The sequence below is a fragment of the Clarias gariepinus genome, chromosome 5, assembly GCF_024256425.1.
Source record: "Clarias gariepinus isolate MV-2021 ecotype Netherlands chromosome 5, CGAR_prim_01v2, whole genome shotgun sequence".
Taxonomy (NCBI): domain Eukaryota; kingdom Metazoa; phylum Chordata; class Actinopteri; order Siluriformes; family Clariidae; genus Clarias; species Clarias gariepinus.
In genome coordinates, this window is record NC_071104.1 from 20,387,213 (window position 1) to 20,408,380 (window position 21,168).

A 21,168-nucleotide genomic window follows, 5' to 3' on the forward strand; every position below is an offset into this window, starting at 1 on the left:
ACTCCTAAACTTTTACCTTTCCTTTTCTTTCTCTGCTTTCAAACACGCCTTCCTCCTCTACTTTTTCGACCAACAGTAGCCCAATTTCCCTGTAGGTCAACAGCACCGGTGGCGGTCGTTGTTAACTAGGGCTGCAACCGATCCGATATAGAAGTGATATTTGTGATTTGATTTGGCAAATCGGATTTTTTTGAGTTTTACGTCAGATGCCCTTCCTGACACAACCCGACACAGACTTGGGACTAGCACAAGAAGACACTGAAATGCGCCCTCCCGTGGTTGCATTATATATATTTTGTGTGTGTGTGTGTATATATATATATATATATATATATATATTTTTTTTTTTTTTTTTTTTTTTTCAATGCTTACTTAAATGCTTTGCTATGTTTCTAAATGTACACTTGGTTTTTGTCAGTTTACAAATGTGGTTAGTTTATAAAAAGTACAATTACTGAGATTCAGTACTTTTTTGGGGGCTAAATCAAACACATCTATCTAGCTGCAGTATCGCTATTTTCTCTCACTGGCTCTCAGTAAATGATGTAGTTGCAGTTGCTTTGTTGCATCACATCACTGCTGATTTGACCACAGGCTTGCCATGTTCTGACAGCTAAAGTTTGAAGTGTTAGTGTAATATGGAAGTTGAAAGAGTTAAATAATTTACTAAATTGAATCCTTTAAGTTTTTTTTTAAATACGGAAACTGTACATAATACTTACAATGCTCAAAGAAAAATATTTTTAACAAACGAATTTTTCTGAAGGTCAACTTTGAATGTCATTTCTCACTCCAAGTTTTTCTGCAGTCCCTGATTCATATTTCTCTCCCATCCTCTCCACCTGTTCAGTGTTAGGAAGTAAGGCCAGCACACTGAATGTGAAAGGTGGCATAATAGCAATGACTTTATCATTCTTCCATATGAAGCCTCATGACTAAAATATAAAGTAGTGAATTTCAGCAAAGGTGAAACTGAATATTTTCCATATGGGCACAGTTTTGTGGGAAGCCCTCAGGGACTGGTTATGCATATTCATTGTAAGAGGTGGAGAATAAGTTGCAACAAAGACACAACAGCTGTGCTCCAACTTGGTGACCCCAATTCTTCCCCTTTCCCCTGAGTGTGTGTTCTGCAGGCATGCTTATGTGTGTGTGTGTGTGTGTGTGTGTGTGTGTGTGTGCGTGCGTGCTGTGTGTGAGTGCGTGCGTGCGTGTGTGCTTGTGTGTGAGTGTGTGTGTGTGTACAGTATGTGTGTGTGCATTTGTGTGTGGGGGGGGCTCCTCATTCTGTAATAACATTTTCAACAAATTTAACCTTCAGCATAATAATTAAGATTTTTGGTTCTGTTTCCTAAGAACATACATGCTGAATAACAGGCAGCAGTTTTGGATGGGTATGACGTATAGATGGCGATAGGACAAAAAAAAATCATTATAATACATATTTCATATGTCATAATTACATTACACAGTGCATCTCAAATAATGTTCACATCAAAGAAAGATTTTTTTGGGTATTTATTTTAAAAAGTAAAACTTTATAACATATAATCCAAATTCAGATTAAATATTTTAAGCATTTTTTTTTTTTCAGGATTACAGCATACAGCTCAGGAAAACTCAAAAATCCAACATTGCTAAATATTAAAATATTTTATTTTAGGTTTGAGAAAATTATTATTCTTCCTGATTTTTGTTTCTTTCCACATTGCAAAGCAATGCTAAAGGCATCCAAAAAATGCATTAATCTCCTTTGAACAGTTAATGGTGAGATGTTTCTGCTACTTATGCTCTGTAAAGACTTTATAACACCTCTAATCTGAGGTGCTGTTAATTGGTCATTTTTTAGGCTGATAACTCTAAATGAACTTCTCGTCTGCCCCAGAGGTAGGTTTTGGTCTCGCCCTCCTGGGATGGCCTTCATGAGAGCCAGTTTCATTATGGTGCTTGACGGATTTTGCAAATGCACTTGACAATACTGTTCTTGCAAGAACTATTACAGAAAGGCTGACCTCTGTGTCTTAAAATAACAACTAACTGTTGTTTTTTTTTGTTGTTACATAATTACCTAATTCCATATGTGTTATTGTATAGTTTTGAAATCCTCAGTATTGTTGTAGAATGTAAAAAATAAATCAAAAACATAGAAATTTGCAAGTGACCCCAAACTTTTGAACGGTAGTGTAAATACCATGTATCTCTTATTCAGGGTCTTGATACACACAGCCACAATAAAGTTGGAAGACTGTTGACTTAACAGTTGTCCAGAAGATGATCATTGACACCCTCCCAAAGGAATGTAAGCCACAGAAGGTCACCACTGAAAGGATTGGCTGTTTGCAGAGTACTCTAATGAAGGGTACATTCATGCAAAGGTGCCTGGAGGGAAACGTATGGTATAAAATTGTGCACAAGCAACAGGAATTTACTCAGCCTTAAGATTTCCAAGCAAAGGAGATATAAGAACACGGGACAGCTTCACAAGACGTGGAGTGAGGCTTGAGGCAGTGTATCAAGCGCCAACATGCACAGACCTCTTCAGAAAATGGACCACAATTGTTCCTAATATCAAGCTACTCCTGACCCAGGGACAATGCCAGGAGTGTCTTACTTGACCAAAGAAAAAAAAATCACCTGAACCACTGGACCACTGCTCAACCAACTTGCCTCACCTGAAACCCATAGAGAATTTATGGGATATTATCTAGAAGAAGATGAGATCAACTCTTAAAGAACTATACAGATAAGCTGAAGGCTGCTCTCAAAGCAACCTGGCCTTTAATAACACATTAGCAGTGCCATAGTGTAGGCTGATTACCTCTATGCCATTCTGCACTTCTACTGCAGTAACTCATGCTAAAGAAGCCTTGACCAAAGACTAACTAAAGACAATGAACATACTTTTCAGAAGTTGGATATTTCTGTATTGTAAATACTTTATTGATCTTACGAAATTCAAACAGATTTTTTTATTTACGAGCTGTAAGCTGTAATCATCAAAATTCAAACAAAAAGCTTAAAAATTGTTTTACTTTAAATGTAATGAATCTAGAATGAGTTTCCAGCCTTTTCTTTTTTTATTTTGCTGTGTTTTTTGTTATATGTGTGTTTCGAATGTTTTGTATGACCTATAAATGTAAATGTATATGGCTAATAAAATAATTTAAATTCAGATGTATCATGATATACAGGTTCACTCATAAACTTCCAGCAAAACAACAGTGTATTATTACCTAATACATCACAAAATCTATATTGCATTATCATGTACCACAGACCTGTTGATTTTTCAAATCTGATGGTTTATTATCATTAATTAATATTCTATAACATTTATTATTTACATATTTCGATAATATTTCAAACCCTGTTGTGCTCATTATGATAAATTGTCTTTTTTTGGGGGGGGATTTTTCCAATTTTCTCCCTTAATTTAGTCGTAGCCAATTCCTCCCCGTCACTAGGGGGCTCCACATTAAGGCTACTACTACCATTCAGCCGGGAGGGTCGAAGACTATCGAGTGTTTCCTCTGAACCGCGTGACGTCAGCCGGCCGCATCCTTTCGAACTGCTTGCTCACGCACCATTAGGGGCGGAGTAACACACTCGGAGGAAAGCGCTAGCCGCTCCTTTCGCGTGCGCGAGCTCACAGACGCCCCGATTGGTTGTAGAGCCGTAATTGATGTGGGAGCGCAACTACCTCTCATCCCTTCTCTCTGAGAGAGCTGATATGATTGAAAGCATAATGTGGCAGCGAGAATGGCACTAGAACATTCAGTGCACCACAGCCAGCTGTGCACAGGCCTAACAGCAACAAGCCCATGTCTTCTGGCCGCAGAGGCCCCACCCCACAACCCAAAGGGTCCACTGCCAACATTCTGGTGGCAGACACCACAACACACTGGCAGAGGTATTGTGTAGTCTTGCCCTGGTGGCCCTGGAGTATCCTATACAATACTGGGCATAAACTGAGGGGTAGCTCAGTGGTTAAGGCATTGGACTACGGTTCGGAAGATCCCAGGTTCAAACCCCACAACCACCAAGTTGCCACTGTTGGGCCCTTGAGCAAGGTCCTTAACCCTCAACTGCTCAGATGTGTAATGAGATTAAAATGGAAGTCGCTCTGGATAAGAGCGTCTACCAAATGCCTAAATGTAATGTTTTGTGTTTTAATGTTATGGCTGATCTTTGTTTTTTTGCCTTGATAAATTGAAAAGAGAGCTAAAAGACTGTCTAAATGGTGAATAAAATTTTGATATTGCTGTAGCATATGTAACAAGAGGAACTATTAATGTAAATAAAAATACTTATTAACTATAAGTGCAGTATAACTATACGTTTTTGTCACTCATCGATAAGTTGTAATTGTTGACAGGTTTCTATGGCACAGTATAAAAGAAATTGAACACTTCAGGAACTGTTGCCAATGGATGATTACAGCCTTTGGATTATCACACCACTGTGATATTGATTGTTTCCCAAAAGCAGCAAGGTCTGCAAGTCTTGAAATTTTTATTAATTACACACAAAAAGTTTAATTCATGAGGTCTAAATGCTAAATTCTGATAACTGTCTTGGAAAACAGGGGTGTTTGAAAATTCAGGGTATTCAAGCTACACTGGTGGAAGAAATGAGTAGAGGGAGGATTTATTGCCCCTGCCTTCACTGCTTAATTAGCTGTATCTAAAAACAAACAAATAGGGGAGGAGAACAATGAATGTAATGTAGCTTAATGCCTCCTAAAACCTTAGGATAACTTCCTGCAATACATCACTGCAGCCTCTACACACCACTCACGACCTAAATAAAACCCCAAGCTTCATCTCAACAAACAACACACCCCACCCCACCCCACCCCACCCCACACACACACACACGCACGCACACGCATGCACACCCGCCCCTTTCTCTGTCCACTGCATCAATAGCTTTGTGAGCTGGGAGGTTATTGCAGATTTTTGCAGTAATAGATGTTATGTTTCAAGGCAAGACCTGGCTTCGGGGCAGGTAAACAGGCACTGAGCTTATGAGACGAGAGACAAAGCTGCAAAATATGACACAATGGTTAGGTGATTTTCTTTCCAATATACTGAGGTGTTCGGCAAATGCTAGCTAGAATCCTCCTGTCTTTGCTACTAGGCATCTCAGTGAATTAAGTATTCTAGAGGAGAATGCTCTTTTAAGCAAGGAAGCAACAGCTTTTGAGCCAAGAATAAACAAGAATTTGTTGCTCCGAGCACAAAAGAACTCTGTCAAATTCAACCTGACACAGTAATCTCTGTTTCATATGGGTGAGTGGCTTTTCTTCAGGCAGGTATTAGATCAAAGGGCAGAATCAGCAGGTTGGAGCTGAGCTCGTGTGGGTGCTGTGTACTTTCAGTTCACTAAAGGTCATGGCTTTGGGCAGCAAATGGGCATCCACCCAGTGCGGCCTGCCGAGCGTGCATTATTTTATCACAGAGGCCAGGTGGCTGCACTTGCTTGTTATTGTGCTTTAGACGATTGTAATCAACAGTAGGCTGTGTCCAACATTACACCTGGTGCTCGGATCATGCTTCACTATTCACCTGTTTTGTAGCTAAACGTGTACGTTTACCAGGTTGTGAGTTACACACAATTTTGCAGCCTGCCGTCATAGATAAACAGTTCGAACCGGGGTAGACAAATAATAAACTATCGAACCCACTGGGCATGTAAAAGCTTCTAAACGCTTGCCAAGACTTATGCTTTGGTTTCCCAGAAACTGACATGGATAAAAACTGGAAGCTACGATAATGTCGAAACATAAGGTGAGCTACAATAAATATGCAGTTCCAACAATGGCCTCATTTATCAAGTTATTTGCTCTTTGCTATTATAACACTTGTGTCTGCTTCACCTAGTTAGATAGTTAAGTGCTTAAATACAAACTAAGGGATATGGCCTATATATGAAGACTTAGTATTACTATCCTACCACCATTATATTACTAACATTATATTAAACTATTAGGAAGTGCATTAATAATAAAAATCAATAGCAAATAAAACATACTCAGGAAGATTGACATTTCATAAAGAGAGACAATAAAGAGCATTTTTTGTTTTCATTCCCAGATGATTGAACCTACTTTTCTGCCAGGCAACAATTTATCACCATGTGTCCGGGCAACTGATTAATTATCTCATGCAAACTCTAACAAAATAACGTACATTATAACAAACCTGCAGCTGCTAATCACATATAGTGCCAGTGTCTCATCGTTTTAGGACTGAACTTGAGAACATTACTGTGTTCTGATCTAGCTAGGCAGCAGTTTGTTGCAGCAATTGTGTCTTACCAAGATAAGTACTATAAAAAAAAGGAAAAAATCTGGTAGATATAATAACAGAGGTTAGAGTTACCGATTGCTTTCAGCTTGGGCTCTGTCATACAGAAATAAACACATACAGTAGAGATACATCTACTTTGGTATTAAATGTGTAGCAACTTTTACTGTGACAGCTAAGATGATCAGACATCTGCATGATCCAAATGAATATGGATGCGGTGTCTCACCTCTGCAGTGAACTCCTTCATCAAAGCCATCCGCACAGTCTTTGGCCCCGTTACAGAGCTTGTTGAAGTGTATGCACTTTCTTGTTCCAGGACATTGTATGTGATTGAGGTGACATCTGACTATTACTTCTGTGGTACCTGAAGAAGAGACGATAAAAGCGGTTAATGTAAGATTTACAGTGTGCTATGCGACGTGCATCCACAATCTTTAAAGATTTAAGACAGATTAAGAGTTTACTTTGATAAATTTCATTATATCACAAAAACACATACCACAGTACCAACATACCAGTATTGTATTAAATTTGAATTGAAAAAATTGCAACATGGTAATTACCTGTATGACCACAATAATAATTATGGGTATTATTATGTTGTTTAATAAATAAACAAATAAATCCTTTTTTTTAATGTAAGATTAAATGTAGGATTTTGCCTTCCGTCTCCTTTATTGTTTTTCTAGGTTTAAAGGTTTGATTTTTATTCTTCCTTTACAGAAGTGTCTTTTCTCCTTATCATCACACTACATCTTCATTTTGCATATCATTTAATTCGCCACATATTGTGGAGTAGCTCATCTCACTTTGCTGTAGGCAAACTCTAATTCTGGAAAAGCTACTTGAACATGTTTAGTCCACAGCCATTGTGTGAAGATGAGGGCTGTTTTTTTAAATGTCTGTCCCTTTATTTGAGTTAACTCAATGGCAAATTAATCACTTAGGCTGAACGTGCAATTGTTATAGTCACACAAAATGCGGATGCATATGTACCTTATATTTCTGCACTTATTTTTATGTAGCATATTACACACATTGTGTGTGTGAAACATGGAGAGATAGATAAAGAGTGAGAAAGAGAGACATTTCTCAATTTATAAATGTGAAAAAATGATGAAAAATGTATGCTGTCTTACAGTAAGAAACAAAGTAGGATGCAATGCAATAAATGGTGGGGGGGGGGTATTGCTCATACTCTCGTAAAAATCAAAAAGTGAAAACTTGTATTTAAAGAATGCGCGGCTCATAATATACAAGCATATAATTTTTCTTTTATTTATATATATAATGAGTGAATTATGAACCCTGCACTAAAGCAGCGAACACAACATTTTTTTTATGTGCTGAAAATGGCTTCCATCAATTCTGACACAACTTCAGTTTTTAAATGCAAATTCACACATTATATTGTAGTACAGGGAGCAGGAGATAAGAAAGAAAGGTTTCACTTTAGCACATGCCACTAATGGAAAATAATACCATGTGGCAATTGCATTTTATATTTTAACTGTAATGACAAAATTTCAGTCTAACACAAATTCATTTCAGGACAAAGCATTTTATAATGGCAAGCATTAGGGACTCATGACTACAAAGACTCTCTATTTGATGTCTATGTATCAACGAATACCTTCACCAGGCTGAATAAGCTAGGGAGCTAATGTTTAATTAGCCATGTTTCATTTTGTTGTGTTCTAATGCGCATGACTTTGTTTTGTTATACAGTATGCTGCTCAAAGTCTAAATGGATCACAGTAACACTGTACTGTTTTTACATCAAAAATCAGAGTGCGAAATACTGTGATAACTAGAACCCATGCTAGGATAGATAACTAAACTAACTAAAATAACAACGCTTTAGAACTATACGAGCATCTCAGAGTGCACAATGCATCAGGTTACATAAACAGAGAATCAGACCGGGTTCTACTTCATCAGGAAGGAACAAGAATCTGAGGCTATAAAGGGTTTAGGTTCACCAAACCTGGACATTTAAACATTTTAAAAAATGTCAACTGGTTTTATAACATGCTCATTCTTAGGCTATATAGAAAAAGGACATGGTGAAAAATTTCATTTCATTTAATAATTATATTTTAAATATTTAAGATGACAAACCATATTATTTATTGTAATTTTCTTATATTTTCTTCTGGATAATCATCCGTTATAATTCATATAATAAGTATGATCAGGTAGTCAATTTGCAGACATAGTGTATCATTTTAGAAATAATGTCATTACAGGACTGTTGGAACAAAGGTAAATTTCTTGTTTTAAATTTCTATGTTTATTTATCTTGCACACATTTTGTTAGTGACGGCTGGACAGATTATGGACGGCAGTAAGAGATTATTTACAAAAAAAAATGTGTAAAGTGAGCTGAATTTATTAGTGATTGTGCCTAACAGCGTGTACAAGTTTGAGTGGTACAATATGTGTGCCTCGTTGTTGATATCCACATGCTGGTTCCCTGGTGGACCAGTGGCTAGCAGTGCCGTGGCCTGGGTCATGGAACAAATCCCAAGTCTCACGTCACTTAAATCATGTGGCAAACATTTAGCAGTAGCCAGAAAAAGAGCTGCTGACCTGATTAATGTCCATAAAAATCATAAGCAGTTACGAATCCAGTTAAGTACAATTAGCGGCAAAAAAGAATACAGTTGAAAAATCTGGATCCCTGAGCACTCCTCTCTCTTTGTCTTTCTCTCTCTCTCTCTCTTTCTGTCTCTCATACTTGAATAAAATAAAAAGAAAAAAACCACATTGAAAGCATTACAAGGAAGAAACCAATTCTGAATTCAGATTTAAATACTGTATCATCAAGCAGCATTAAAATGGCCAAGACTTGTGTGATCATCTGCTTTGATGGAAATCAAGCTCTTTTTGATGATTAACTCAACAAATTAAAAGCACATGAAACCCTGGTGTAAATTTGGGGTCATTTGTGGCTGGTGGTTCAGTGGCTCTTACGAACACTGATGCCATCATGAATTAAGTTAATTACTAGAATATTTCAGGGTATATACATACACCTACATTAAAGCATGCATAAAAATAAGAACTGCCAGTATGCACAAGGAAATTATTACCACAAAGTATACCATGATAAATCCCACATTTTAAATTGCTGTGTTCATGTATGGCCTAAAGTAACAACTCGAAATCACCATAGATGCAAACCACAACTTCCTAATTAAAAGCCCAGTAGCCTGCATATAGCACTGTCTAAAGGGGTAAGAAGATGAATTTTACCAACACAATTAAGTAAAGATACTGTTTCATGAGTGATCTGGCTAAGCAATAAATATGAAATATTTAGATATTCTTTAAAATTGTATGGATCCATGTTTTCAGCCCATTACTGTATCGCAACCTTAAGTAAAAGTCCTATAATGACATGAAAATCCCTTATTATCAAGAACCTCATCAATCAGGTTCTATACATAGAAATGTGTGTATGCATGAATAACACAAAAACTGTATTTGCATAGATAGAAAAAGAAATGGAATTCTTAATTTGTCACACAATACAAAAAAATAAAAAAAAATAATAAATTGATTTTTTTTAATTACTCATTAGGAAGCCGGGGTCAGAGCACAGGGTCAGTCATAACAGAGCATCCCTGGAGCAGAGAGAGTTTAGAGAGAGTACTACTTGTTAGGAAGCTGGGGATCAGAGCAAGGGGTCAGTCATAACACAGCACCCCTGAAGCAGAGAGACAGAGAGACAGAGAGGGTCCAACTGCAGCATTGCTGGGGCTTGAACATGCATGTTTTCCCCATGCTTGGTGGGTTTCTTTAGGTACTCTGGATTCCCTCACAGTCCAGAGTGTACCCCCCACAAACTGCAAACTGCATCATAATTGTCACTTTTGACATGCACAAATTCTTCACAAAAGGTTCTGTCCACAGTAAAGCATTTAATCTGCCAGAATTTAATGTTAAAGTGCCCCTATTATGCCATTTTAAAGGTTGCTAATATTGCTTTATGATTCTCTTAAAACAGGTTTACATGTATGCACGGTCTAAAAACACTTCAGTTTTCTCCAAAAATAGATTAAATTTTACCCCATTTCTAAATGATTCGTAATCGACTCGTGTGAAGCAGTTCGAAGAATTAGTCTGTCTAAACCCCTCCTTTCCGTGAGCCCTCACTGCTGTGATTGGTTAGATGGCGCGGTCCTTTATGATTGGTCTACCACTACAGTGTGTGTCGGAAAAACGAAACACCTATTACCATACCTGAATGACAGCTCTGGAGACCTGTTAATACATAGAAATGATGGCCTCGATTTTACCCTATCAATTCGAGCCGGAGTCTGACGATGAAACGCCTTTCTTTGTAGATTCTTCCTTCGGAAGGGCATATAAAACAAATTTACTTTTACAGCGCAGGATACAGCGTCTTCTTGACATGATGTAACGTTAATCCACGTGGAAATTGTACTGTTTGTGGGCGGGCAAGTTGTTCGCCACGTAGAACGTGGGCGGACATTATGCAAATATAAAAAAAAAAAAACAGAAAAAGATTCGAATTGCTAATGACTCGTTTAGGCGAATGTGAGCCGACTCTTTTTTTTAATAGTCAAAAACTTCATATATCGTGCACAGTCTGGCTCACAACTTTGCGGATAGTTTATGTTCACATGCAGCTACATGACACACTGCATAAAAGATTATCTTTGAAAACACATAATAGGGGCACTTTAAACTATTAATCTTTTTGACAAATCCCACCTTCTGATTGGTTACAAGAATTTTGTCTTATCTGTGATGCTTAACTACTATATATTAAATAGTGAGTCAATCAGTGTCCCTTTCTCATTCAAAGCCCCTGTGGTTAAAAATATCACAGAGTTTAGTGATCAAGGATAGAAGCATATTTTCCTTCTCAGAACCAGGTCACGTTAAGTAACATGCACAGAAAAAATATAACTATTGGATTAAGTGTTTACATGAGTAATACTTACTATTTGAATGGGTCATCAAAGGTTCACCCTTCTCATTTCCATTGAAAATTAATTCCTATTGACTCAGATTGGGTCAGACTGTATCGACTTACATGGTTACATGGTGCACTTTTCTTCTAATTAGGCTAATATGATTTTAATGGAGTATAAGGGGGCATGTAAACTTATGTATTAACTTTACTTTATTTAAGCATTACTTATTTTACTCACTCTTGTTTGCTATCTGCTTTTTGACTATTTGAAGATAAATTTCAGCAATATATATATAAACATAATATAAAAACTGGAGGATGTACAGAAAACTTTGTTTAGGAAGACTTAAAATTAGAGTTAGAGGGATTATTCTCTTTCCTCCATGCATTTGGTGATAGTCGTATTCTTGGGACTAAAACAAAAGAGGTCTTTTACATTTTGACACACTCAGCACTAAATTACCATTAGTTATTATGCTACTTTTAACAGTCCTAGTGTCACAACATAGTGTTGTTCTATGTATTAGCACATGCCCAGATGGAGGAATTAAAAATGCTGGAGGATTGACTGATAGAGAGAAAGTGAAAGACAGCGAGAGAGATAGGGAGAGAGAGAGAGAGAGAGAGAGAGAGAGAGAGAGAGAGGGAGAAAACACAGCCTCAGTGATCTCCTTATTGACACTTCTGCACCCAGCAGCTGTTTAAAGATTCATGAGGCACGTAGGTGACCCTCATCTGCTGAGCAGCCACTAGAGCACATAAAACATGTCTAAGCGAAACATTAGCTTCCATTTTGCATGCTGTGAATGTGTCACATTGCACCTTAACTACACCAGTATCAATTACCAGAACTGCAACACAGCCACTTAGCATGAGATTTATTGCCCACGTGACAAGGCCTCTTACAAATCTCCAGAGTCCCTACTACATCACCACTCTGATCCCTGGCCAACAAAGATATCCTAAGTGGGTAGTGAATAGTTCAGTGATGTCCATTAATTCTTTCATGAGATACAGAAATCCTACAGATAAATGACAAATCTCTATCAAAGTGCATGATTTGCATAATTTTGTATTTCTATTTTTAGAATAATTGAAATTTTAATCCTTTTTTTCTCTGACATTCCTCTTCATAAGCCAAAAGATACGCTATTTTATAAAATTTCAAAGACTAACTGCATAATTATCATGCAAAAACACGATAGCAGGCAGATCAACCTTTTAGTCTGTTGTTTCTAAGAAAAATATCGTTTTTGGTCGCTTTTCAGTTACAATGATCTTTCTTTGGAGCCAATTTACATTCGGCACAGAAGAATGATACACATGGTAGCAAAGTGTGAGAAATTTCAAGGTCCAAAATGTGATTAATAGCCTTGCTAATTTACACTGGCTAACATGTGTAATTATGCATTCATGTGGCAATTTCCTTTTACTGACAAACAAACACAAAACCTGAACTTGACAATAAGTGCTCGTGTGTAACATATAGCACATAGTTAACACCGGGGAACAAAGATCTGCGACAAACTATCATTATCTTAATAAAAACTGTATTGTTGATTACAGAATCATTTCCACTCACAAACTGATTGGGAACTAATCTAATCAGATGAGGGGCGAGATGAATATTCAACAGCCTGATATGCACCAAGCACAATAACAGATGGTGTGCAGGATGGTAAGAAATCAGTTCTCATTGCCTTACACTAAATTACCAGTCAGAGAGAGCTTATACTGAATCACCCTACATGGAGAACTGGAAAATTAAGAACATCTTTAAGAATAAATGTGTAGCTAAAAAAAGATTCAAATTAAGCATTTTAAATTCAACTTTAAATCAGCAGAGTAAACTATATAACATTTTTAAAAGAAGAAATGCATGACCCAATTATGGTTCATAGTAGGTGTTATTGTAAATACTTATCTTTCTGTCCAAAAAATAATCCAAAATAGCATTAGACTAGAGACAAGTCCTGGAGAAATTGTAAAGTGGGGGCACACAGATGGATCAGTTTTACTGGGCCAACTGGTGAAAGCGGCTTATTTGTAGTCCAGAGAGTGCCAGGGACCTGGCCATTCACTTCTTCTGTGCGTGTGTGTGTGTGTGTGTGTGTGTGTAAGTGAGAGAAAGAGAGAGAGAGAGAGAGAGAGAGAGAAGGAGTAGCTCCTAGCTCAGTACTTTTGATACATGAATAAATTTAAAGGTATGTACTTTTATTCTTTTGCTCAAGTGGAATTATAAATGGAGAACTTTTACTTTTACCTGAGTAATAAGTTATCTAGGGTATATCTACTTTTACTCAGGTACAGGATTTATATACTTTGCCCACACAAAGTATGCACTATGTGGGGAAGGCAAGCCGACTGAGGCAGTGTGATGCTTTGGGCAATGTTCTGATAGGAAACTTTGGGTCCTGCCCTTCATGTGGATGCTACTACTGAAACGTACAGTACCTTCTACCAGAACATTGCTGCACACTAAGTACACCCCTTCATGGCAACAGTATTCTAGTGATAGTAGTGGAATTAAAGGACCTGCTACTGACAGATACCACATCACATCTTCAGAGATCTAGTGAGGTCCACGCCTCAATGAGTCTGGGCTGTTTGGGGCAAAAGAGAGATCTACTCACAGTATTAGGCTGGTGGTCATAATTTCATGGCTAATGAATGTATATTAATTTAGAAATGCAATATTGTTTTTACCATCTAAACAAACCTCCATATATCCTTCTCCTACAGTAGGTTCTCAGGTACCCAGAACAAGCAGTGTGTATTTGTGGACTAAAGAATACCGATCATTATTGTGTAGATTTAAATGTAATGCAATTCATGTTGATAGGTCTCTTTAGATTCTCGCCACCTGCCGAACTACAGTACACACATTAGGCTACATCTACAGTAACTAAGAGTAAAACATTCTTCTATTAATTATGCAACTGCAATGTACAAACACCAATTTTAACTATTGGTGCTATTTAGTTTATTTAATTTTTTTTAATTCAGATTTATTATTGAATTTATTTACATTACATTATTTACACTTCACCTTTACAATACTGTCCTTTTAAATCTAAAAATGACATCTTGAAGCCAATATACTAAATAGAATCAAATTGTGATTTTATGTCGTAAATGTCACAATTTGCATATTCATTGACTTAGGACAGTCATTTGCATATCAAAATACAAAGCATGGTATTTAAAGAAGAAAGATTTTCTGAAAACAATCCAAAAAGAACAGCGTTTTATCAGAACAGAAAATAATAAATGATAATTTGTTTCTTACTCATTTTAATTACCAGGCACCACAAATTAAACTACAGGATTATGCATGTGAAAAACACTAGACCTTCTGTCGAAAAAGCAGACAAACAAGCAGTGGTACTAAGAATCAATGGAATTTTTAAATGAAGAAAACAGTTGTGGATGAAAATCCTGAAAATCCAACAAAGAGGAAAGTTGTGTGAGATGTGACAAGACAAGACTGCAGCTCGTAGACAAAATATTGGGTATTCTCATACACCAGGTGCCCTGACGTTCCGGTTAGTAAAATTTTCTTCAAGCCAGAATTTCACGTTTGTGTTAGGATTCAGATCTCTATGTATGCAGTCATTAAAAGTCTATAAAAATATATATAGTGATTAAAAAAAAAATAGCATTTCAATAATATTTATTGTCAATTCTCAGTAACCATTAAACATGTGGACAGTTTGATGGCTGTGTATTTAATCTAGTCAAAATTTTTCCTTGTATTTGTATTGAATTGAAACTAAAATCTTTAATCTTTAATGAATATTTACTTGCACACTGCTGGGCTGTAAATGAATATGAAAAGATTCTCTGTGTCATTTCGGGCTCTTAGTTCAGTTATTGTACATGCCCTCAACTCGGACTGATGCGGATATATTTGCCTCAATGAACGGTGTCTTATCTCATAGTATCAGCGCTTCACATTATTGCTTTTTATTATCGCCACAGTTTCTACAACATATAAGAAAAACTGGATTTAAAATTCCTGCAGGGGGAATAAGCGTACATTCGGCTGTCCACTCATCTTCGATGGCTCAGTTTTTATATTGTGCGTTCCTTTTTTTTTGGAATAAGCCATGCTCTGTCACACTTTCATTTCTGTTTCTTAGGATTTTTGAATGTTTCTGTTTCTTCACACTCTGTCTATACAAGTTAAACTACTGTGTTGATTAGCTCTGTCGAATAACATGTACAGTATAGCCGCGCCTACCTCGAGGGAAAAAATCGCCAAAAATTACTCACTCATTCACTCATCGTCTATACCGCTTTATCCTCTTTTCAGGGTTATGGCGGCCTGGAGCCTAGCCCAGGAGGCTCAGAGCACAAGGCGGGGTACACCCAGGACAAGGGGCCAATCCATTACAGGACACATACACATGCACACACTACAGGCAATTTGGGAACATGCAAACTCCATGCACACAGACACGGGAATCGAACCTGGCTGGGAATCGAACCCGAACCCTCTAGGTGCAAGGCGACAGTGCTTCCTAATCCTTCATATGTGTAAAGAAGCTCGAATGATAAAGCTGATTTATAAAGAAGTGAGAAAGAAGGAACAAAAGTACTGACATACCGGAATAACACTTATTTCTAAGCCCCACATTCCACAGTCCAGTTACTTTCCTCAAAGTCCTAAATGAGCACATTATTTCTCATCTGTTCATTCCAGTGGAAACGCTTCCTCTTTGAGATGTCAGTTGTCATGCCTCATTGTAACATGCCATTCAGAAACAAATGCAAATATGAGCCTCTATTAGACTGCTGAAAAACCAAGCCTATTGCAGAAGGGTCTCAGGAAATCAAATGTTTTGCCATGAACACTAAGCATACAGATGAGCGCTCCCACTCCGAGCAAAGCAGACCTTCGATAAACAAACAAGGTTCCGTCCATTTTTAAGCTTACAAGAATGTGTCCAATGTCATTTTCAGGCAAGTCGGCTGCCAAAATAAATCCGCAGTCTCTGTCCTTTCCTGCACATATTACTTTTAATTAAAAAGTCATGGTGATATTTACCCTCTTTTCTCAATGTGAATGAGGCGAATTCAGCTGGGACTAGCTAATCCATCTATTTAATGTGCGATGAAAGCCTTCTGGCTGAAATCTTAGCTGCTTTGTTAATTATGATTATCATTTTAATCAGGACCATGCTGGGAAATAATAGGAGGGGAAAATAAATAAATAAAATCCACTAGTTAGAAGCTCAATAGTGTACAGTTGAGTGGGTTCTTTTATAGTGCCGTGATGTCACAGGCATGCAGATGAGCACAAAAGACTGTATGCTCTTCCTTTGTTATGATGAAATAACATGATATTAAACACAAGTTAAGTTTTACAAAATTATTCCTTTTATTCATTTATGTTTAATAACTGTGCTATCCTGTTGCATCAAGGGACCATCCCAGGAATACTGGATTCAAAAAGGAACACAACCTGGATAGGCAATCAGTCCATCAGCGAGCACCATACACATTCACTTACTTATTAGCAACTTATTACACTTACTGGCATGTTTTTGGGGAGGTTAGAGGAAACTGGTGAATCTGGAGGAATTCAGGCTAGGCTGAACGGGCGTTCTCAAATTGCTTGCAGTGGAATATTTACAGTACATAAGGAACAAATTATGACAGTTCATGCTCTCATATGAAAATAAAGCACTTTACACACCCTCTTGGCATGTATTATCTTTGGATAATCACAAGTGAAGTGTGTTATTCCGATTGTAATGCCACAGTCATTTGACAACAGTTACAACGTGTAATTGGTAAATGAATTACATCACACATTTTACAGTTAGAATAATGTTTTAGATTGTCCGAGGGAAGTTAGTTCACGTTATCACTTATGTTATAGCTCAATAAACGGTCATTCCATCATCAGCCTCTCTCTTTCTCATTCAGTGACTCCTATTTTATAAACATTACCTAGTGCTGCTTCTATAACAGAGTCTCTGTCACATGCGTTTATGTAAATTATTTAGCTGAAGGCAGTTCATAGAGAAAAGGAAGAGTTTTCACAGTCTTTCTAAGATGTATCCCTTTCTGGTTTAATCTGTAAAGTGATAGCATGTCAAAAAATGCCACTGACAAAACTGAGTGTTTTTAAATGACTGGACAGATAGGTGTGGATTTATCGTATGCTTAAAAGTCTGAGACTGGTGAGTTGTTTATGCATAAATTTCAAAAGATGTAAAATGACATGCCGTTGCAAAATAACATCCAGTTCAAACATCTTTTTTTTTTTTTTTTACAGTTATGAACAATGTCTAAGGGCTGAGCATTTAAACATGCTACTTTTCCAAACCTTTGCTTAAAAAAAATGGGAAAAAAGAAAAAGAAAACTACTGTAGTTGAATTTTGATGATGATAAATGTAATCTAAATTGTCAGTCACAAACATTAAGCACTAACAATATTTTTATTGTTTATTTGCTCTTGTATAGGCTTCTTGGCAGCAGTAAAGCAGTATTCCCAGTTTACCCCACAGTGTTGTCCTAACTACACTCAATCCCTTGTAGAATCTGCTTTTGCCATTTACATTGGTACATGACTTGTCTGTTTGTGTTCTGTCTGATGACTGCTCTGATTTGAGGACTGCTCTGAAAGGCAGTGGCATTCATATCGATGTTCATATGGGTTCATCTTAAAATGTCAAAGAGATTAGCTTCAGGCTTCACTGTCCAGATCTTTCATCTCCTCCACTTAGACCTACGTAGGGGCAGACTTACACATTTCTACTTTATTGGCACATGGCTTGGTACAACATTCCTTAGGATAACTCAATTAAATGGATGTTAATGCAGGATAAAGACAAAGTTGATTAAAAGGAATGGTTGCCTAAATAGAATAAATTAATTCTCGTAGTACTTTAAGTGTGCCCTAAAACAAAGTCTTGCTGTGCTTGTGAGACTGAGCTGTGCTTAACTGTGATTTTACACTTATAGCATATCTCCTAATTCTACAGATGTGTGACCAAAACTACTCTGTAAGCTACGGTAGCAATTAAGTGCAATGCTGAACAGAAAGAGCTGTTATACTGGTATAAGCACAACTGTTCAACCTAATCACCCAAAAGCAGTAGCACAGGCTTTAAGCTTTCCCACACAATAACATGCACTGAGCCTCCTGTTCTTTGGCTCACATTAGCCATGCATACTTCGTAAATCATAGACAAAATTTAATTAAAGCCATTCATCATTACCAAGTAATGTAATCAACATCCAGTGAAATGGAGCCATCACTTCCTTCAAACGGGTACGCCTTCCGAACCACCAAATCTCAATACATCACATTCAAAACTACTCACCGTTCAATAAAGCATTCATATATCACAGCCATGCCGCTGCAGGGGACTCAGCACCTGCACTGAGCCATGCATTTTTAAACACACAGCCCCAGTCACTCACAATGCCTAAGATACAATCCTGTGGGATGGAGGTCAGACCCCTGGCAAGCCTAATAGAATTTCTATATATGTCTGATAATATGTATATATTCTGTATGGGCTTTATTCCAAGGAGAGTGCCTTAGCCTTAATGTCAATCATATAAATAATGCATAACTTTCTGAAACAGGACAGTAAACCAAATGCAAACTTTTATGCAAACAATTATTTGAAAAAAAAAAAGTAAATAAATAAATTACTGCATTGTTAGGCATTGGACTATGGATCGGAAGGTCCCAGAGTCAAACCCCACCGTTAACCCTCAACTGCTCAGATGTACAGTATAATGAGAATAGTAAAAAAGAAAAGCAAAATATGATCTTCTCCATATTACAGCGTCAGCATCTGGAAAGCTAGCACTAAAGCTGGAAGTCATGCATTAGAGTGGGGATCTGTTACCTAAATGCGAAAAGATCCTGTTCTGTTCTATTTCCTGCTAATGCAAATGCTGGGTCCTAGTTTTTCTCTCTTGTTTATTTGTGTATAAAATGTTTAATAAAGAAAAGCCTGCACTTGTTGTCACTGTACAGGGGCATGTTTCTTAGGTATTTTGGTTAATCTCCCCTTAAAAAAAATCCCAAAAGTGTTTGACTGATGGTACTTACTTAGTAACCCAGTAACGCAGTGTACGGATCTATCCAATGACTGAAACTTTAAAGCAAACCATGACAACATAGAGATTCTTAAGGTAAAACCTGTCAATGCATTTTCCCTTGACAGAAAACTCTGAACCTTCCATAAATGATAAAAAATAAAAATACTCTTTGCCAGATTTCAGCAAATATTCAGTACTGTATTTTGTTCTTTGTTAAATACCAAATGCTTTTTATTCCATGTAGTATTACTTTTAAATTATACACAGTGTACATCATATAATCTAGGTGAAAGAAATAGTAATAAAGAAATAATAGTATATTAAATGAGTGTGTTAATATAAACCTGGGATTTGCCTTTCAGAGCTACGGCATCAATATCATTTTGACAAATCATATTAGAGAATTCAATAGTTTTATGCCATAATATTTTATTGTTATGCTTATTTATTTATTTATGCTGTTTAATTTTGAAATATAGTGGTTAACATCTCGCTTTGGGTTTTGCAATCTCCAAAATTTATTGCAAATCTTTTGTTTAAAAAATTTCATTCAAATACAAGATTTCTTAGGGCAGTGGCTCAAAAGAATAAGACTGTGGGTTACTGAACTAAGGTAACTGCTAAGTTACCATTGTTGAGCCCTTGAGCAAGGCTCCTAACCCTATCTGCTCCAGGGGCGTGGTATCCTGGCTGACTCTGTGCTCTGATCCCACCTTTCTAACTGGAATATGCAAAAAAATAAAAGATAATCACTGTGCTTTAAGGGAACAGATGACAAATAATTAAATAATAATTTCTAAAGTGATGGTCTAGTATTGTGGATTCAATGAGTTACAAAAAGTATTAAACTACTGATCGCTTTGAACCAAACTAGCAAAATTATTGTAATGAGGTATTTACTACTATTGCTACTGAGGTCTAATTGAAATGTGGAATATTGTTTAGGAATAGGCTAAGAACTAATGAGCTGCTAAATCTATGCAGAAACAGGTTCATTAATATAATGAACCTATGCAGATAGGGGCATTTTAAGTACAGGAAAAGTAAAAAGGAAGCAATAATCATAGATGTACAAGATATTAGAGTGATATTAGATATAAGTGATTTGACAAGCCAACTGGAAAATGGAAAAAATCTTTGGGGAAAAAGAAAAACGTGGAACCCAGTGGAATTTAGGTTTATATACATATATTGTGCAGGTGTCCTGCATAGTGGATATTCTTTACCCCTAAAGTGAGCCATATGCTTGTTATGGTGTATCAAAGGACACAGTGTATCAACACACATCTCTGCTGCAACAGCAGGGGCCTAATGTAGGCTTTAGTAGTTTGATGTCACCCAATGGTAACATGACAGCAAACTGTCAGATTTTGAAATATGCTCTTTTCAGAAAGCTCCAAGTCACATACTGATGATTTTGTCACCAGCAAAACAATATTGAGGGCTAAGATAGGGGAAATGGCACCGCAGACCCATGAAAAGAAAAAGAAAAAATGCAAAGCAAATCTGACAATATAGACGAAAGACAAAAAAATTGAAGAAATAGGAGTAAACATAGTTGCAGCACTAAAATACTTGCTAAATTATGCAAATTATGGCACATGAGAACAATGAAATCTAAATGTAAAGTTTATTACAAGCCTCCATTGAGCTTTTTGTCACAACAAAATAGGATGCCAAATTATTTCATTTTAAACTTAGTATTTACGCCTACAATCATTTACAATTTTATCGAAGAATCACGGCTCCAGAATTTGCACAAAAGGAGAGTGCTGCTTATTTATTTTCTCCATCAAGGTAGATAGAGGACTATGTAAGAGTATAATTTACAAAAGACA

General features: G+C 36.9%; 1 protein-coding gene across 1 annotated transcript in view; it reads right to left on the minus strand.

Moving 5' to 3' along the window:
- lrp1bb (low density lipoprotein receptor-related protein 1Bb) overlaps positions 1-21,168 on the minus strand; it is a 339,963-nt gene that overhangs the window by 210,910 nt on the left and 107,885 nt on the right. Inside the window, exon 2 of the mRNA XM_053496592.1 lies at positions 6,538-6,675. Within this exon, the coding sequence (XP_053352567.1) occupies positions 6,538-6,675 (138 nt within the window). The remainder of the gene's footprint in view (positions 1-6,537; positions 6,676-21,168) is intronic.